Source organism: Lycorma delicatula, chromosome 1 (genome assembly GCF_047948215.1).
Source record: "Lycorma delicatula isolate Av1 chromosome 1, ASM4794821v1, whole genome shotgun sequence".
Lineage (NCBI taxonomy): Eukaryota > Metazoa > Arthropoda > Insecta > Hemiptera > Fulgoridae > Lycorma > Lycorma delicatula.
This window is the reverse complement of record NC_134455.1, coordinates 118,776,777-118,797,095: the sequence shown is the minus strand read 5'-3', so window position 1 is coordinate 118,797,095 and position 20,319 is coordinate 118,776,777. Positions and strand designations below refer to the sequence as shown.

The 20,319-nt window shown below is 29.8% G+C and overlaps 2 protein-coding genes across 2 annotated transcripts in view; one reads left to right on the top strand and one right to left on the bottom strand.

The window, feature by feature from the left end:
- LOC142321740 (sodium-dependent neutral amino acid transporter B(0)AT3) overlaps nt 1-20,319 on the top strand; it is a 187,815-nt gene that overhangs the window by 17,719 nt on the left and 149,777 nt on the right. Inside the window, exon 2 of the mRNA XM_075360081.1 lies at nt 19,300-19,547. Coding sequence (XP_075216196.1) covers nt 19,310-19,547 — 238 coding nt within the window. The 5' untranslated portion in view covers nt 19,300-19,309. The remainder of the gene's footprint in view (nt 1-19,299; nt 19,548-20,319) is intronic.
- Nucleotides 1-20,319, bottom strand: part of Rbm13 (RNA-binding motif protein 13) — a 279,868-nt gene that overhangs the window by 217,941 nt on the left and 41,608 nt on the right. The window lies entirely within an intron of this gene.

Here is a 20,319-nt window from a genome sequence, read left to right as displayed (position 1 = left end):
CCCAAACATTTTATTACATAATTGTTTCTGGACTGCACAAGAGAAAAATACAAAATTTTCATTAATTATATTACATTATTATAAGTGATTTTACTCTTCGTTATAAGCTATTTTGTTATTATTTATACTTCACAGAACTCTTGAACTCTGTAGGCGAAACTGTCCGTTCAATCTTTCTAAGGCTACGAAATCACTTACATGCAACATTGTGTTAATGTTTGATCCCGTTTTTTTTCTATAACTTTGCATTTAAATATAATTTCCATAATCCAAATCCTAAATCTATACCACCGCACACACAATAATTTCTTGTAAAGACTATTTTCTTTAGTCAAGCAAATTCGCGCATCTGTGTTCAAAATTCAAACGTTTGCCGTGTAGGAGTAGGCAATAAAATCGCTTCTAGCATCTACTTCATGAGGAATGGGCCCTCAATATTTGGCTTTTAGCCCTCTTCGCCCAGAAAGGAAGTGCATCACGGAAAATAAACAAAATGTAGCACACCTCCTGAGGATCCTGTCCGAAATGGATTTCGGCTCTTCCAAAAGCATTTTAGAGGAACGGAAACCTACAATTCACATCCAACGTGTACCAATCAAACCTTTTAGATCATTAGAAACATCTGACAAAAAAGAAGTAAGTCCGTATAAACCAATCGATAGGAAGGTAAGACACTCCGACATTCTTGCGTTCCGTTTAAATATAAAAGAAGAACCATCCTTGCATTTGAATATTATTTATATTTCATATACTATTCATTGAATAATTTCCTTAATATTGTTCTTGTATTACTTTGTTCTTGTAATGACATTTTACTATGCAATAGACGTTTTTTGGTTTGTAACTACAAAGATGTTTTTTTACTTACGTATGTAAAATATAGTATGAAAAATATTATTACACGAATCTTTTTACAATTTTATTTGTTTATTAAATTAACTATGTATTAGAGTTAAAATTTCTATAATATTTCATATTTCCGCTAGGATTATCATAATTGATTTGAGTGTTATTTTCTACCCTTCCTAGCATTGTCCCTCCACCCTTTGTAGTTGACGCGTTTCGGAGTACCTCCGTTCTCAAAACTACTTTTAACAGTGAGTCTTATTGATTTGGCATCATCGAATAATTAGCGATGTTTGACGATCCCAAATCAGGAACATTCAGTGTTAAAAGTAATTTTAAGAATGGAGATACTCCGAAACCCATAAACTACAAATGTTAGAGTGACAATGCTAGGAAGGGCAGAAAATAACACTCAAATATTAGTTGCGTTAAACAGAAATGAAGGAACTTATTTTAATGTGTGAAGTTAAATAATTATTTGCGGTGATATTTTGCGTGTTTTCAAACAAATACAATTAAAATACGTATCCTAAAACGATAAACAATTGAACAATTGATTTATTTATAATAATAATAATTTTATTTATTTATTTATTTATTTTTTTTTTGTGCAATAGGACAGCTACATAAATCCTTTGTATATTGTGCAGCAGTACATAAAAACATATACAATAATTATTAGTTAATAATTTACAAATAAATTAAAAACCATAAAATTTAAAATATACGTAATTTTTTATAATAATACATTTTCAAATTAATATTGATTGCAATTCATAAAAATGAAAGTTATAATTGGAGTTTTAATTATGTTACACTATTTATTATTATTATTATTATTATATTAGTCTTTGTATATATACAAAATTACAGATAAACACGTGCACATAATTAAGTTTATAATAATTACATAATCAACAATTCATAAAAAATTAAAAACTTCATATAATTAAAAATACACATAATTCAGAATACAGTTCTAAATAATACATTTTAATAGTAATAATTATAAATTCAATAACAATAAAAATAATAATTAGAGTTTTAATTATGGTAATTACTGAGTGATAACTTCAATAATAATTTTATTTATAAGTGATAGTACATCGCATTTTCACATTTACATCTTATATGATTCATCCATTTATATTTATATTATTATAATTTAAATAGAATTGCTGGTAATCATATAATATTATCAATATATAAATGTATTTGCAGTTGAAAATAATCACAAAAGAAATTTATATAACTATCAAATATTATTAACTGTTTTTTATAATTATTAAAATATTTATTTATATATTAATAGAAAATAGTTTTTATTTACATTACTTAACTACGGACAAGCAGAAGAGGGTCTCTGTCAGTTCTGTAGCAATTCAGATTTATAGCTTTATATGTTTTTAATATCGTTTATCATACCAGAGTATTATAACCTTCTTAGTTTAAAAACAAAATTCTTACTTGGTTGGAAAAATTCTATTTTATCGTATTTGTTTACAGCAGTTAAACTGCATCTCTCTCTATGGGTGAAATAAGTCGCATAGAGTATACAAGAGGACAAAAGTTTTTAATATTGTGTCCAGGTATTCGTAGCTGTAAGCTGTATTTCGTTTTCTGTAATTACACCCATTTAATCTTTTATGAAAAAACAGTAAATCAAAGTATTCTCTTCGACATACAAGAGATGGTAAATTATGAAGAGACTTAAGCTGTTATTTGCCAAGATGCTGAAGTTTAAATGTGTGAGAAAGCCAAAATAGAAAGTTGTTCTGAATAGATTCAATGTTTTTCAACGTATAGCCTCTCCTAAAATTTCAGGTTAAGGTGGAATATTCAAGCTGGCTTCGATCAAGTGACTTGAAGAGTAAGTCGCAAGTGCGAGGATCAACAAAAGGTCTCGCAATCCATTTCAACAGACCAAGATTTCGCTTCGTTTTGCTCACAATCCTGTCTGCGTGTTCAGAAAGATACAGCTTAGAGACAAGAAGCATGCCTAGATCGGTGGCGGAATTTACGGTAGTGATAGGAAGAGAATTTATTTTGTAACTAAAGCAAGCAATATTAGTCTTACGGGAGAACGGAATACGTTTTATTTTTGAGAAATTTAGCGGTATGTGATTTCTTATATTATAAGAATATTCTTATAATTTCTACAGTAATAATAATAATAATAATTTATTTTTCAAACTAAGAATACACTTTTTAAGACAAACAATACAATATACAACAGAGTTACAAATTAGATATAACTTATTAATTATATAAATACTTCTGTTGACCTACAACAGGCTCACAAGAGTAACTATAGTTTTCTAATTTAAAACTGTGATACAATAATTTATGATGAAATAATCATTTTTGTGATTTCATACTCTTTGAGGACAAGAGTCCTGTTTTAGAGTTTCTATCAATTTATGATTAAAACATTGAAGAATATTAAAGATATATCAATTAAGACAGAAGTGGCTGGGTAGATATTTAACAATTACTAAACATTACAGAAATATTAAAAAGAGGGAAAAATCATTCAGTTTGTCATTAGAAGTTAAAAGGTGATTCACGAAAACCATAAGCTTTATGCCTTCCTAGGATAACTTGTCAGTTTTAAACATAACTGAATCAAAAAAAAACTCAACGTTTTCATACTAAATAAGCCAGCGCTCAAGCGAAATTCTGAAAAATCTACGAAAACACTCCTTCCGGGGTCTAGGAAGTACACAATTACCCTTGCTTCCCATATCTCAGTCAATTAGTCTGTACTTAAGAGCTTCATCTCCACTTCTAAAAAAAGAAAAGTTTAAATACCTTAAACAAGTATAAATGCTTCAAAGGGAGTAAGTTCAAGATACAAAATAACGGGAATGAATGTATCCTAGCAGGTACAAATATTCTACGTATAAGATTTTTCTGGTCTATCATTATAAGTCGAATTTTATTAAAATACGCACCAACCCCACACTTATTTCCATATCTCAAACGAAATTCAACCGAAGCCAAGTAAAGCATTTCTAGAAAACCAGTCGGGAAAAAATTCCGAAGATAATAAAACTTTCTCACGTAACATAACGTTTCATTCTTTAGATTAAAGAATATGTTTTTCCCATTAAAGATTGCAATCAATAGTTACCTCTAGATATTTCATACTATCGATTTGATCAATACTATCACAACTACATTCAGCTATTCTAGAGCAAGTGAAATTTGACATCTAACATGGAAGTTGCTAGTTTTCTCAGCCTTTAACTGGAAGATACATTTATTTATGCGTTTTTTATTTTAATATTATTATTAATTTCATACGAGCTGTATGAAAACGTTTAAATATAGTAGCAATTTGCTTTTATTATTTTTTTTTATTTAAAAGAAATATGCTTTAAATAAAATCTTATTTTGGCTTCTGAGCGTTTGAATAACAAATCAAATGAATTTACTTTTTTCGTTAATCAACAATTGTTATGCTCTAAAAAAACAACAATGCACAATTGTATCAAAGAAAGTAATTCATAATAACAAATGTAAATCGAAAAATGAGAAATGTTTTTTGGCAAAATACTAGTTGTTTGTAAAAAAAGTTAATAAATTATTTTCCTGAACGTTTTACTCAGTTCCTCATGTTGTTTATAAATTATATTTAGTAATAACCACATAATTACTTTAAAATAAATTCTCATTTATCACACTTTCTTCTTCTGGTGATGATCTACTATATAAACACTGAAATCTACTTTCTTTATTAAAATTTCTTTTTTTATTATGTTTTATTTCAAGCGATCGTTTTAATTACCAGTTTTTTATTCCTCCTATCAGTAAAATTTCTAACATATTTTCTTTATTTAAAAAAATATATATTTCGTATTTGTTACTATTATAAATAGTTTTATATATGACGTCATATTATGTTATTTTTCATTAATATGTCATCTCTTTTTTATCAAAAGATTAACAGCAAAAATTTAACTTCTGAATCGTTAATTTTTTTTTTTTCATAGTTATGTTTGCGTTAATTACATAAATTATTAGCTATAAAAAGAGAAATATCGCATGTCATAACGTTTTATATAGTGTTTTTTCCGATGAATAATGGAAGTGGTAAGTAATTAATTCAAAATTTTCATGAATGAAATATCGTAGTGCATTTTTTTTCTTCAGGACATAACAACAAAAATATACCGGTATTTTCATTTTGTTTACCGTATTGAAAAATCCACTATACTTACGAGGATTAAAATTTATTTATTTTCTTTCCCTAACCGCAAACAGTGAATAAAAATAAATAAATTCGATTTCAAATCGGTGCTAGGAATAAACTAAACATTCGATGGTTAAATATTTACACATCTGTGTAAAATTTGATTCCCCACAGAATTGTTCTTTGCTTATAATAATTTATTTAGAAATATGTATACTTTCTTATTCTGTAGCTGTATTACCCTAGAGATGAGAGATGATTTAACAATTGAGCACTGACCTACATCACCTCTTTCTTATTAAAAACTTCTTCAGAACTCAGGATTAGTAACTTTCTTTTCATAAAAGATGAAACAATTTTAACGTATATATACGAGGTGCATGAAAAACGCAATGAGACAGACTTTTTATTTACCAAAGTTTTTATTTTTTCAAACAACAATATTATCCCCTTCAAAGTAGTTCCCTCGGGCAGCTATACACCGGCGGATTCGTTGTTCCCACTCCTGGTAGCAGCGCTGGAAGGCTTCAATTGGTAGGGCTTTTAACCGGTCGATTACAGTCTTTTAATTGTTCTCCAGAGTTCCAAAATGACGTTCTTTTAAGATATGTTTCAATTTCGGGAAAAGGAAAAAAGTCACAAGGATTCAAATCAGGTGAATAGGGAGGGGGGGTTGAGGAACCGTAGAAATGCGTTTTGAGGCCAAAATTCCGTGATGGAAATGGCCGTGTGACACGGAGCATTGTCATGAAATTGTCACAAGCTTTTCGCATGTCCAAATCGTTTGTCAAAATTTGATGTACGGTGAAAGGGTTTAAATTTAACTGTTCACTCATAATCCTTATTGTTAAACGAAGGTCTGATCTCACAAAAATCCTCACACGCTCAACGTTTTCGTCAGATTTTGAAGTTGAAGGTCTCCCTGAGCGAGGTTGATTTTCAACGTGTTCCCGGCCTTCCAAAAATGGTTTGTGCCAGCGGAAAACTTGTGCTCTTGATAATCAATGTTCCCCATAAGCCTGTTTCAACCTTTCAAAGGTCACACTCGCGGATTCCCCAAGTTTAACACAAAACTTGATCGCACAACATCGCTCTAAATTCCAATGCTCCATTTTCATAACACACAACAAAAACACAACTTCAATGACGGGGTTGTCAAAAATAATATGTCCGCTGAACGGAGTTGAAACTCGTACTGAGCATGGGGAAGGGATGAACAAACCGGTCTAGCACAGACCGGTAGACACAGCGATGCCAGATCGCTCGCAGTGTTACCAATCTCATTACTTTTATCACACACCTCGTAGGGTTGACTATTCCTACATAATCAGCCTATCAGCCTTATCCTCAAGATATACAGCTCCTGAGGATCCTCATCGATTGTGCCATAAACCGGTGAAGATAAATTTCTGGAAAGAGAAGCAGAATTAATTTAAAAATTATAAGCTTTAAAAAATGTTGTTTTAGTTATTGATTGTTGAATAACAAATCAATTGAAATTTTTTTCGTTCATCAACAATAGTTATGCTGTAAAAAAACAACTTGTATTAAAAAAAGTAATCCATAATAATATATCGAAAAATGAAAAATGTTTTTGAAAAAATAGAACTTGCTTGTAAAAAAATGAATAAATTCCTTTCGTGAACGCTTACTCAGTTTAAATTAAATCTAAGTAGAATTAATATTTGTCCTTGATCCAAACCAAAACGGTTACTTGAATGTTTCTGTTACAAAGTATCTGAAACTTTTAGCTTTTAGTATCTGGTGCCAGAATATCTACTAAACGGAAAATATTTTTAATTCTTATACAGACAGGCTCTGTTCTGTCTGTCCTGATAGAAGCAAAGAACAGAAGGTTCTGTTTCTACAATTGTTTTTATCAGTCTATTCTAATTTTCAATGTTTCGAGGTTCTATGGTATCCAATCCTACAACCTCAAATTAGCTTACGTAACCATATTGACACAACCATTTGTTAAACAGTACAGTTTACTTACGCGCTCGCCAAGTTGTAGCGCCTCTTTCGTTACAGTATTTAGTATACGACTACAGCTTTTAGATAAATTTCATATGAAAGCTACATAATGTAACGGGTACCGTGATTCGACTTCCGAAAAATTTCGACATATCATCGCGTTTCACATCCTCCAGACCCCAAAACCACCGTCAGTTCAAAAGTTTATATATACATTTATATATATATATTTCACTTTCTTGTGGACACGATAATTGCCCTAATTTTCCGCCAATCACTTTCAAATTCATACGTAAAATATAACTACCCAAATTCTCGGTCGAGTTCGTTAATGGGCAAAATTGAATCATGGGGTGGAAATGAGAGGGCTTTTTCGAAAAAACAAAATATCGCCATAATTTTCTTATTAAGTAAAATATCGAATTCCTTTAAAGTTTCTTTATTTTTTTGATAAGGGCCTAAAACATATATAAGTAAAGACTTTTGATATCACCAACCATTGACCTAGAGGGTGGAAAAAATGGGGTTTCGAAGAAAAAAAAATCATACCTCCCTTAATAGACACATCGAAACGGTTTAAAATGGTCGTTAGTCCTCAAAACATTACCTAAATGTTTTGAAACAATTTTTGATATGACCAACCCTTAGGGCAAGGGATGGTTATGGTCATCCCTTTTATACCCCTCTTAATAGTCTATGAGTAACCCTTACGGCAAGGGATGACCAAAATATTGCAGCAATTGTAAGAAGATGGGGCTTGTCTTATGCTAAACATGTGAAACGTTTTCACATGCAACCATTGTCGTATTGAATAAATTTGAAGTTTTCTTAAGTTTAAGGTAGAAATCTTTTTTATCTCCTACTAGCACCGATGAAATTTACCTCCGCCTTCCGCCGTGTCAAAAGGGATTTTCTTTATAATGCTAGTTCTCCGTATAAAAAGGTAAAACCTCAGTTTTACCGACTGCGGTTGTCGCTATTTTGAGCTCTTGCATTATTAGTGTTTTTGGACTGGATTTAGTGGTTTTTTATTTATGGATTGTTAAATGGGTACTGTGGAATGGTGGGGGGGGGGTTAAAGGGGTACTGTGGAATGATAACAACGAGTTATTGATTCGATTTAGTACTAAAACATTCTAAGGTTGAAAATGAGTAAATTTTATAAAAAGCTATTCTGTTAATGAAAGCGGTTCCTAAATTTACTAACCTATGATTGTAAATTCAAAAAAAAAATTTTTCGATAGTATTACCCTTTGTTGAATTATAAGTAGAATTTTTGTAATTTTTTTCCATGCAGACATATACTAGGATCCACTTAAAATAAAATTCCTAAAATTAAATTTATTTTCAACTGAAAAAATTTCTATAGTGAAAGACTTAAATAGAATTCTTCTACACAAATGAACTCATAATTTATACTTAAAAAAACACAATTTAAATATTTGTGAAGACAATAGAACTGTAATCAATAAATCAAACTACAGATATTATCTTCCCTAATTTATTTGAGGGTTTGTTTGTTTATTTTTTTCCCTCTTTTTTCCTGATGTCAAGTAAATTTTATTTTTAAGGTGATATTTTTTATGTAACAAATTTCAGATATTAAAATTTTTCTCTTTGATTTTTCTAAGCTAAATGATATTTAATGCTATGATTCGATACAAGTTCCGATTTTTTGTCTGTAGTACGTTGCACCTCAGATTAATTTTTAGATTAACATCTTTACTTCTTTGATATTAATAGTAAATAATAGAAGGAATATAGCAGATATTTATTTATTTTCAATTTTAATTGCTTCTTTCGTTAGATCTAAGATAGATGATGGGCTAACAAATTATATTTCTTTGTTTCTGTAATATTATTCCTTACCTACCTTGAGGTTTGATTAGATAAATATTACAACTTCCATCTGGAACTTATTTTTGCTCACCTCAAATGTATTAACTATGAACTGACAAACTGAACACTTATGCTTATACCAGATTGATTATCTTTTAAAATATCAGAATATTTACTGATTTCAACTGAATAAAATATAAGAATTTTTATATTAGTAATGTTAGAAACTTATTATAAATGGCTCATTTCATATTTCCATAAAAAGATTTAATTTAATTTTACAGATTCAAAAATAAAGATTTGTCGAAATTAATTTCCTTTCCATGTAGAAAATGAGTAGTTCTAGTCCAGGCCAGATCAGATGTACACTAACAGTGTTTAATTTTTGATACTACAGTATTATATCCTGGCTAACTTTTTGTAGTCAAGATTTAAATAAGAATAAGTCCTAGTTGGGGATTAAATGAATTAATTACAGATTGTAGTCATAATAATATTCAATACAAGAACAAGGGATAGCAATAATATTTATTAACTTTTGTATTGAACACAATATAATTTTCACGATCAAAACACAGTCAAGTACACAATAAAACAAGTGAAGTAGGTCAGGTACTTATTTATCAATACACATTAATACATCATCAAATAAAGTATGAAAAATCAATATACCATACTATAATATCTTAAAAGCATAAACAATTTTGTTACGATAAAAATAATTTAGGGTTTTCATAAGATAAAATGTTTACATTATTTATAGTATGATATCATTATATTATTTATATTACTATTATAGATGATAAAAATTATTAATATTATTATTTAGTAAAATATATTTTATTTATAGCATGATTTATTGTAGTTATTTTAATATTTTACTTTTTACGGTCAAAGTAACTTCAGAAATTATAACTACTGTATCACCCTTGTACTGAATTACGTTCTTTTATTGTTATTTTAAAAAAAAACTATATTGTTAAAGTCCGTTGAAAATAATAGATGAGAATAGAACTTTATGAAATACAGAAGGTAATTGTTCTGTGGTAGATTTAAAAACATCCTCTTTTAATTGAATTTTTCAAATGACATTTTATTCCAGCCTTTTAAAACCATTTTCCTGAAATAGTTCCCATACAGGTTGTAAGATAGTTTCTAATCTACACTATGAAAAGCCTTGAAAGGATCCAGAAACGTATTTAGTGAACATTTCCCCATCTAAAGCCAATAAATTAATGTGTATTAAATCTATCAAATCAGTTTCAATAGATTTCTCCTATGAAAGTCAGGTTAATTATCATTTAATACTTATTTTAATTAAAGAAATATATTAATTTATTTTCTAGGATTTTTTCAAAAAGTTTTCTTAATAATGATATTAACAACTATCTGAAATCGTTAACTTTCACCTTTTTTTGAATAGGGGAATAATTTTCAAACATTTTAATGCAGCTGTAATTCTATTAGAAGAAAAAAAAAATCAATTGTTAATATTAACCAATGGGAAAATCAATTCTTCAACATATTGAATAATTCAGTGGAATATTGGAATATTTCATTATGTCCACAGGTTTTCTGTTTTTTCTGTAATGTCATTACATCAGTGACCTCATCCTCAGATGAGTAGCAAGCAAATATATTTATTCAATAATCGTTTTATTTACAACTGTGTCTATCAAATTTTAATTTTTGGAAGCATTACTAAAAGCATTATTAAAATGTTGAGAATTAATTGGTAATTGGTGAAATATTGGTAATTAGGATCCTTAATTACATTTACTATTTTCCATAACCTTTTCCTTTATAAGAATTTTTTAATTTCTCCCACTTTTTAAAAATTGTAATAGCTCTTGTTTCTTTTGAAATGTTATTGGTAGTAGCCAGAGAACCTGTCATATGCCTACTTTATTCAGTTTTTCTACCATTTTTTTTATAAAAGACCTTAACATATTCGATTTAATTACAATTTTAAAATGTCAGATCAATTTAAAATGCCACCTTTTTCTTGCAGTTCCCTGGACAACCAATCATTTTGCATTATTATTTTGTTTATTCTGGTTCATTTTATTTTTTTATACAGCAAAATCTAAGATAGAATTGCAATAGAAATTGTAAAAATTTATAATAATTTAATTTTAATAATCTATCATTATTATTAAAATATCATAATTTTCAATTTAATAATAATAACGAATTTCTCTTTTCATTATTTTATTTAAATTTAAGTGTAATTGTTATCATTTACACTAATTACTACAAGTACAAATATAATATTACAAACAGGAGAGATAATTCATAGTAACTAGGTATTTACATATGTATCTACACCCACATAAATATATGTAAATTTAATCTAGCTGATGTAGAACTGTAAAACATTCCCCCAAACATTTATTGTTGATAAAAATAACAGAAACTTTCTATTAAAAGTTTTACAGATTTTATTAACTTAAACAACAGCTTATTAATCTCTATATCTTCATTTAAATTATTAATGTACTATTTAAAATACTGTGTAACGTCATACTGTGCATATTATATACAAGCCATACTATGTAATGTATACAGTCAATGAGAGTCTGATGATGAATCATCATGTGGCAACTGTTCAAGGAGGTTATATAAGAGCATCACTAGATGATATAAAAATTCATTTGTTAATCTGGTGAGCTCCAATCGCAAACCATAACAGAAATGAGTGTTTCATATTAATGACTGCCTTGGTAATACACAAGCTATAATATGACTGATTCAGCTTAGTGTAAACAATATTCAACCATCTATTTTGCCAGTCTTCTATCATGTGACAATTTAAGAAGCATGTGTGTCATATGCAGTGATGAATTGTGAAAAGTGCAAGCATCCTTAACTGCTACATTTGCTTTTTCACTGTGTAAGATTTCCTTGTGTCTAGAACCCAACAGAGATTGGGTTCTAGACACCCAATCTAGGGGCACCCAATCTCTAGATGGCTTCCTGGCTGAAACTTAACTGAAAGATGTCATTGCTGAGGTACAGAAGATGACCTAGGTCATCTTCTGTACCTCAGTTAAGTCCATAAGATGACCTAGGTCATCTTCTGTACCTCAGTTAAGTCCATAAGAGCTAGGTATGGAGGGGGTAGCGTGGCGACCGAATCCATCACATGGAGGATGTCTTCTCCTATGAGGTCTGGATGAATCAGCACACCAAATTATGACGGAATTCATCTGCGATGAGGAGAAAGGCCACCAGTATGGCAAAACATTTGGCAGTAAATATACCGCACAGGTGAGTCAGACTGAACATTTAAATTCTGTAGCTAACTGCAAAGGAACATCTATGCTCATACTTGTCAGGGTAAATTATTACATTGCAAAAAGTCTGCAAAATCTCCAGTTGTAGCATGAGGTGACTGAATTCCATTTTTTCTTATTTTTTTAGTAATAATTGAAGTTGACTGTTGAATGGTGAAAGATTCTGCAACGGAAAAGTTCACTGATCAGTAGCTGGTATATTAAGTAGTTCAAGATCCAGTTAAGAGCTCAAGATGTTCATTTAATCATTCATTGAGATTATCAAATGAGGACGTTACATAAAAGTGTCATTTTCATTTACCTAAACATCATCATTTAGAGGATTAGGAGGTTGTTTCTTTATATGGTACATACATGTCATTAACTGATCCCATAGATACAAGAACAAACCCGTACCATTCTTGGCTGAAATACTTATTAATAAGCAATTCGAAATATATCAGTAGAAAGTTGTTATGGATGGGCTCCAACACCATAAGGACTTCTTTCCGGCCAGAAAATTAATTTCTGAAATATAATCTAATCAAAATCTTACTAAAGGTCTGTAAAATTTTAGCATACATACACTAACAGTTATTGCTAACTACAAGTAAAATCCATAAAACTTCTCAAGTATATTATAAATTTGGGGTTTTCTTAAATATTTAATTCACTTCATTTTTTAATCTGAATAATATGTAAGAATTCTGTCATGTGATTCTGAAATTTTTGTTGTATAAATTTAAGAATATCTTTGTTGAGATAGTTGTTTGTAAAGGAGAAAGCATTCAAATATTGATTTGAGAACAGAAAATTTTAATTCAGTATTATTCACCCAACCTTCTAATAAACAAGAGAATTTTAAAGCAAACAATCGCTAGTAAGTATGATAATAAGATCTGTAAATCATCTACATATAATAAAAAACACATGAAAGGATTTTTAATGTATTATTTTCAGCTATTGCAAGTAACTTTACACTAGACCGTGACTAGTACAATAATCTGAGGATATACCAGAGTGCAGACCCTACAGTACACCTTTTTCCAACTTAAAGAGGCAGGGAACTGCTAGCTACTAGAAAAAGTATTATGAAAATATATGGATTACAAAAAAGGAATGTGCATTTATTTTCGTAAGCAAACATATCTTGAAGTAGATATTCCTTCTCTCACTATCTGTATCCTGGGAATCATATCTATGAAACAGATAACTTTAATAGGAAATTTTTGTCTTTTCTTTGGAGATGTGTCTCTTGCAAGCTTAAAATTAGAGTGTCATAATCGCAAATTAATAATTTAAGACATTTCATTTGTGAGTGTATATCTTGAACGTTCAACAGTTTTATAGTTATTTGCCGAATTAATGAGTTTTCTTCTTTTTTTTCTTAACCAAGTTGCTAGAAGAATTTCCTACTGACGAGTCTTCTTCAATCACCCATAGGATCAAGGAGGGATCATTGTAGTTCTTCTTCTGTAATCTTTGAAGAAGCTGTCAGTTGTAATTGACAGTAATATAGATTTCAGTGCATTAAGCTTTAGCGTACTAAACCCTAAGCATTATTATATAACTACAGTAGGTGTCTGAAAACTTCGTAAACATTATGCAAGTAAATTTATTTACTTGGCTGTTGTAGATTAATAGTGAGAAAGAACCATTAGTATCAGTAAAAAAAATATATGTGTAAGTATATTAGTAAAATAATGATATTTTGTTGATAGCTTAGGGAATGGGTTAACCAAAAATCATGAAATTTGGTATTGTAGCTTGTGTACTAAGGAGTATACAAGCCACAATGGTAAGATACTTAGAGGTTGTTGTACCTTGAAAATTTTCCATATTTATAAAAATTTTATTCGTTGATATTTGTAACATAAAAAAATATAATCAGAAATATTATTTATTAAAAATGGTATCGATGAATAGTTGACATCAATGTTGTTAAGATATCAAAGCTTATAAAATTTCCAGAGTTTTGCTTTTTCAATCTATCGACTAAAAATGTTATACTATTTTTATCTAAATAACGGATGCTGTCAGGGCAGGGAATAGCTTCAATCTTTATACAGAAGGGATAACAGCCTACACCCACATTATCAGCAAGAGTTCAATAAATTTTTTTTAACTTTTTAAACCACTGAAACAATTTTTATTTTTATTTTTTTTAATGAAAAACCAGTTTTCATAGTTATCATAAAGTAAGAGTTAACTTTTAAATTTTATAAAATGAATTTTTATTTTGTTCAAATAGCTTAAAACTCAGATATAATTTAAATACAGTAATATGAACTGGTAACGTTTACTGGTCTAATAATTAAATTTTGAGCTATATTATTTTTTTTTTAAATTACATTGTAAGCACAAGAAAAAAACAATTTTTAACATAAATTTAAATACCTAGTGCACTTCCTAAAATAACAACCATACTTCAACTTGAAGATTAGAGTCATTGATTAGTCAATTGTTTGTAATATTACTAATGTGAAAAGTTGTTTGCTATCATATGCTGCAGCGATCCAAGTAACCAAAATATTACAGTTGCTCGAATAGAAAAATAATCATCTTCAGGTCAAAAACACCAATATGGTATTTATCTAACAGAAAAATCAATAAAAAATCAAGCATGTATTTATATAGATGTGAATAAAGTAAAAGTATAAAAGAAGGTAACAAAATGTATTACAATTTATTCTCAAACTTTTATGGAACAAATTTTCTATATTATTAATTATGATAATCCAAGATTTTTAAAATACTAAAAGATTGTGTATTCTAGACTTTTTATTTCAGTCTGTGGATATTTATTTTTTTTTTAGATTTTTGTAGGAATATTTGTAAGTTGTAGCAGTAACTTGTATAAATCAATTTTATGTCCAGTTATTATTATCATACTGATATGATAAAAAAACTCCTACTGATGTAATTAAAGTTATTTTTATTTTGCTAAAAAAAAAAAAGATGAAGTCAGATCCAAACCGATGTGCCTTCCCCTTGTAAGATCCAAATATTTTATTAATTAAAAGTTTATTTGGCTATAACTTTGAAACCATATAAAATAAGTACCACTTGTGATATATCGTTCAAAAGCTTTCAATGAGGGATTATTACTGCAGTTAAGAAAAAGTCCAAAATCCAAAAACTCTGGATTTTGGACTTTCTTGGACACTTTTGGTCTTCGATTGCAATCAAGAGAAGAGGTGAACAACTAGATGTTATAACAGTCCTGAATAAAAAATTTCAACATTCTACGGCTAATCGTTTTATTTATGCGAAATAAATATGGGCATATGTACAGACGTCACGCTGAAACTAATCAAAATAGATTCAGGGATAGTCAAAATGGATATTTCCGTTGAAATTTGAAAATCGAAATTTTTCGCGATCACAATACTTCCTTTACTTCATATAAGGAAGTAAAAAGATAAAATAAATAGATAAAACAAAAAAAAATGTTCAGAAAACTGTTACAATATTTCAAGGATTTCCAAGAGAAGGAAAAATAAAACAACAATGATTGGTCAGAAGAGAGAAGGCAAAAACAAAGCAAAAGAATGAAGAACTGTTGTAAGAGCAGGAAAGAAAACGCCCAAAAGAAAGATAAATGAATGTAAAATATTGCTTTACGTGGTCCTTAGTCGTTTAAACTCGGATAAAACCTTATATTTCTGGTACTAGAGAAAAAAGTACAAAAATTGAAACGTACCAGTAAGCATAAATTTGCAGTTTTAATAAATATTTTATATTTACATATCTTCTTGTTAATTCTTTGAATACGTATTTTAGTTAAAAAAATAAGTAAATAAAAATGAAACCAAAGTTATGTAGTATGACGTAGTTTTTGAATCCCTGTTGTATTTTCCTTAATTAACTTAAGATCCATTTCTTCTTGATTGTAGATCTCTTTGTGCATTTTATGTAGTGATGGAAACAAAAATCAATCTTCAGAAATACATAATTTCCAAACTGTAAATACGATGAAATTTAAAGTTACATAACGAAGTAAATAATTAACATATTGTCAGCAATATATATACTGGCAACATTATTCTACATTCAAAATTAATAATATCAAGATTAAATAAAAATAAATATTTTATTAAGTTATTTTTGCCTGCCTATATTTGTAGAAAAACAGATGAAATTGTTATTTAAGGCCACATTCCTTTGAAAAAGTTTAACATTAGTTTTGTTAGCAAGAACTCACCAGAAGAAATTGTCCAATTTTTCTTTTTACAATTACTTTAATAACTTTTACTTCCCCGTCTAGCGCTATAGCACTAGAAGGGAAAGTATTGTAAACGGTCCAATTTGGATATATGCGATTTTCACCGGATCTTGATGTTTTACTTAAGGAACCCAAAATTACATGTGTGTGTGTGTGTGTGTGTGTGTGTGTGTGTGTGTGTGTGTGTGTGTGTGTGTGTGTGTGTGTGTGTGTGTGTGTGTGTGTGTGTGTGTGTGTGTGTTCGATGTCGCCTTCTAAATCACTTTATATCTCCAGAACTAGTCGACTGATTCTGACCAAACGAGGTCAGATTACTTCTGTACATGAGGCATTGATGGCATTAAATTTTCAACTTAAAATAACAATGGAGTGAGGCTGTAGAGCTAGTTCACCCTTAGTATCTCGAGATTTCGCCTAATTAAAATTATACTTTTTTAAACATATTTATTAAAAATTAAAAAATAACAATATTTGCAAAAAAAGGTTTTGCAAAATCGCATCCCCCCCTTAAAAAATGCCCTAAACTAGTGGCTAAGTGGACATACTACGTCAATAGTACCCGTTGTCACCACAACGAGCGCTAGTGTAGCACTAACGTACAGCTATTATAGTGATCCGCTATGTTGTGATTTCACAGGTGAGCGGTAGAATTAAATAAATGAATAATATTTAAAGTGTAAAAAAATCCCTTTTGGCTCGCCGGAAAGCGGAGGTAGATTTCACCGATGCTAAGTAGGAGATAAAAAATATTTCCATCTTAAAGTTAAGAAAAACTTCAAACTTACTGAATACGACAATGGTTGCATGTGAAAAACGTTTCACATGTTTAGCATACAAGTCCCATCTTCTTACAATTCCAGCAATATTTTGGTCATCCCTTGCCGTAAGGGTTGGTAATATCAAAAATTGTTTCAGATAAACGTTTTAGGTAATATTTAAACGAATAACGACCACTTTAAATCGATTCGATACTCTGCCTATTAAGGGAGATATGATTTTTTGTCTTCGAAACCCCATTTTTTCCACCCGAATGAGCTAATGGTTGGTGATATCAAAACACTTTACTTATATAAGTTTTAGGCCCTTATCCAAAGAATAATAAGAACTTTAAACGAATTCGATATTTTGCTTAATAAGAAAGTTATAGTGATATTTGGTTTTTTCGAAAAAGTCCCCCCATTTCCATCCCCACAGTCCGATTTTGGCCGTTAACAAAATCAATTGAGATTTTAGGACGAGTTATATTTAAGGAACAATTTGAAAGTGATTGGCGCAAAATTACAGCAGTTATCGTGTCCACAAGAAAGTTTATATATATATATATATATATATATATATATATATATATATATATATATGAGCTGACGGTGGTTTGGGGGTCTGGGGGATGTGAACCGCGAAGATATGTCGAAATTTTTCGGAAGACGAATTATGGTACCCATTACAATAGGTAGCTTTCTTATGAAATCTACCTAAAATTTACTCGTCTGGTTAAGTTTCAAACTCGATCGCCCAGTTGATTCGGTACCTGGTGCCAGTAAGCTTTGTGACTACACCTTCTGCCGACCGCACAAGCAAAATTTGTTGTGTGCAAGTTGTAAAATTACGTTAGTTTAGTTAGTAACAACCATCGCCGCTAGTACCGCCACACCTGCGTGAATTAAATACGGTGCGCGCGTGCGCTTTAGTTAGAATCGTGGAATTGAATAAACAAAAAAAATATATTTATATAAAATGATAAATATTAAATTAAGTTTTGTGTGTATGTGTCTGTAAGTTGTGCATCAGAACAACCCACAATTATAGTACCTTCCAGGAACGCGGTTTTAACCATGTGACAGGAAAGTACTACAACTGTGTAGTCAGCTTTTTTATTAAAGCAACCAGGTTTTATTTTGGAACTTATCTGTAAAACGAATTCTTGCACAAGCAAAAATTATTTTGAAACATGCTTCTTGACAAAAATCAAGTGTGATTGTCCTTTAAAAACCTTTTAAAACGAGAAAATATTTTGTGCTACAATTCATTCAACAGCCGAAATCATAAATTTTTTTATAGAATTTTGGTTGACCAAAATTAAATAATAATTTACTACTTACCATATATCTTGATCTCACATCATCAGATTTTTTCCTTTAGGAGCTTTTAAAAAAACTGCATGAAAATAATTCACAAACTGTCAAAGAACTGAAGACTTAAATAAAATATTAAATTAAAAAAATTTCAAGAATCTAAATTATAGAAGGTAACTGCAAATATGATTGTAGAGGTGGAAACTTACAGTAGAGGTAAATGATATAGATTTTCAACGGACATTATAAAATTCTGCCGATAAAATGATTATTCTAAAATAATAACTGTTAAATTAAATTCATCATTATTTTATATTTATTTAGCATTTTTGAATTGCATAACTTTTGGGTTATGGGATTTTGTAATTGATACGGTAAATGAAACGATAGGTGTTGTGTTAATTTACCGTAATTATGTGAAATATTTGGAACATTGATGGATTGTAAAATAATTTATGACTTCTACAAAGAATTATTAGAATTTAAATTTGACTGTCAGAAAGAACCGACAGAAGAATTTTCCTTAGTGGTTTATAAAATTAGAACACCCTTTCATTTTTCATTATTTTACGTTTTATCTAAAATTTTGGACTATGCAATTAATTAGATTATTTTCCCTTAACAGGTATTATCCTGGGATGGTAGCTTCATAGTATAATCTATTAATTCTAAAATTTAAATATATTTTCCTTCCTTTGGCCAGCATTATACAATCTTCAACCGAATTTACGTTCATTATTATGATTTATATTTAATTTCCCGTAAATTGCACCGGGTAATATATGATTTTAAATGAAGTATATCATTTTATAAATTGTTCATATATATAATTCTTATTTACATTTATAAATTATTAATGTATTTTTTTTATAGAATCGACATCATGGCGGTTAAAACAGAATCAAGAAACGGCCACGAGCTGTCGCCTCTGAACGTACGATTAACAGACGATGGTGCAGGAGTTACAATCGTTTTAACTCCTGCCGGAAGCGTTACGGCACCTGATGCAGAACGAGCATCATGGGATAATAAAATGCAATTTATGCTCAGTATTATCGGTTATTCAGTTGGTCTGGGAAATATATGGAGGTTTCCATATTTATGTCAACAGAATGGTGGAGGTAAGTGAATTGTATTTTATACTCTTATGTATTTTTAAAAACTAGTTCGTGCTTCAGTTTTCTACTTTCACAAGAGAAAATTAAAAACTAAGTGATACTACAATATACCAAAATATGTTGTAGAAATCGGATCTCAATTTATCAATTTAAAAATGCACTGAATAAATTATCAATTCAAATAAAAGATACATCCTGACCCTTAGAGGAAGACACCCGCCTTGTGATAGTCTCAGTCACAACACCATCCCCACCGTACCAACCCTGATTGGGCTTTACCGGAGGTCGTCTTTTAGACCCTCTAAACCTAATAATACATCATCAGTATGGCCACTTTCAAGATGCCATATGCCTTGGCAGACATTTCCATCAATGTGTTTACACAACTTACTTACTGCCTTCGTTTGGTCTCTTCCAATCACGACCACCCACTATAACTTAGAACCATCTATGAAGAGGCAAATCAACCGATTCGTGGAAGCGCGATCTCTGCGCCGTCCTCCAACACCCAAGGTTTTACACAAAAACTCTTCCCATATCTAACTTCAGTTATATTATGCAACCACATTATTACTCGATTGAGTCTTTAAACACCAAAAATACTATTTTCATACCAACAAAGCAAGTGTTGATCGCAACAACAATTTTTTCCTACAATTTAATTTACTCGAAGTCCTCTTGCTTTACTTAAAAAATCAAGTATGGAACATAGTTGCTGGCTTCCTTAGATTCTTAGCTCTGCGGAGTATGGCTGAGAAGGTCTAGTGCTGACCCG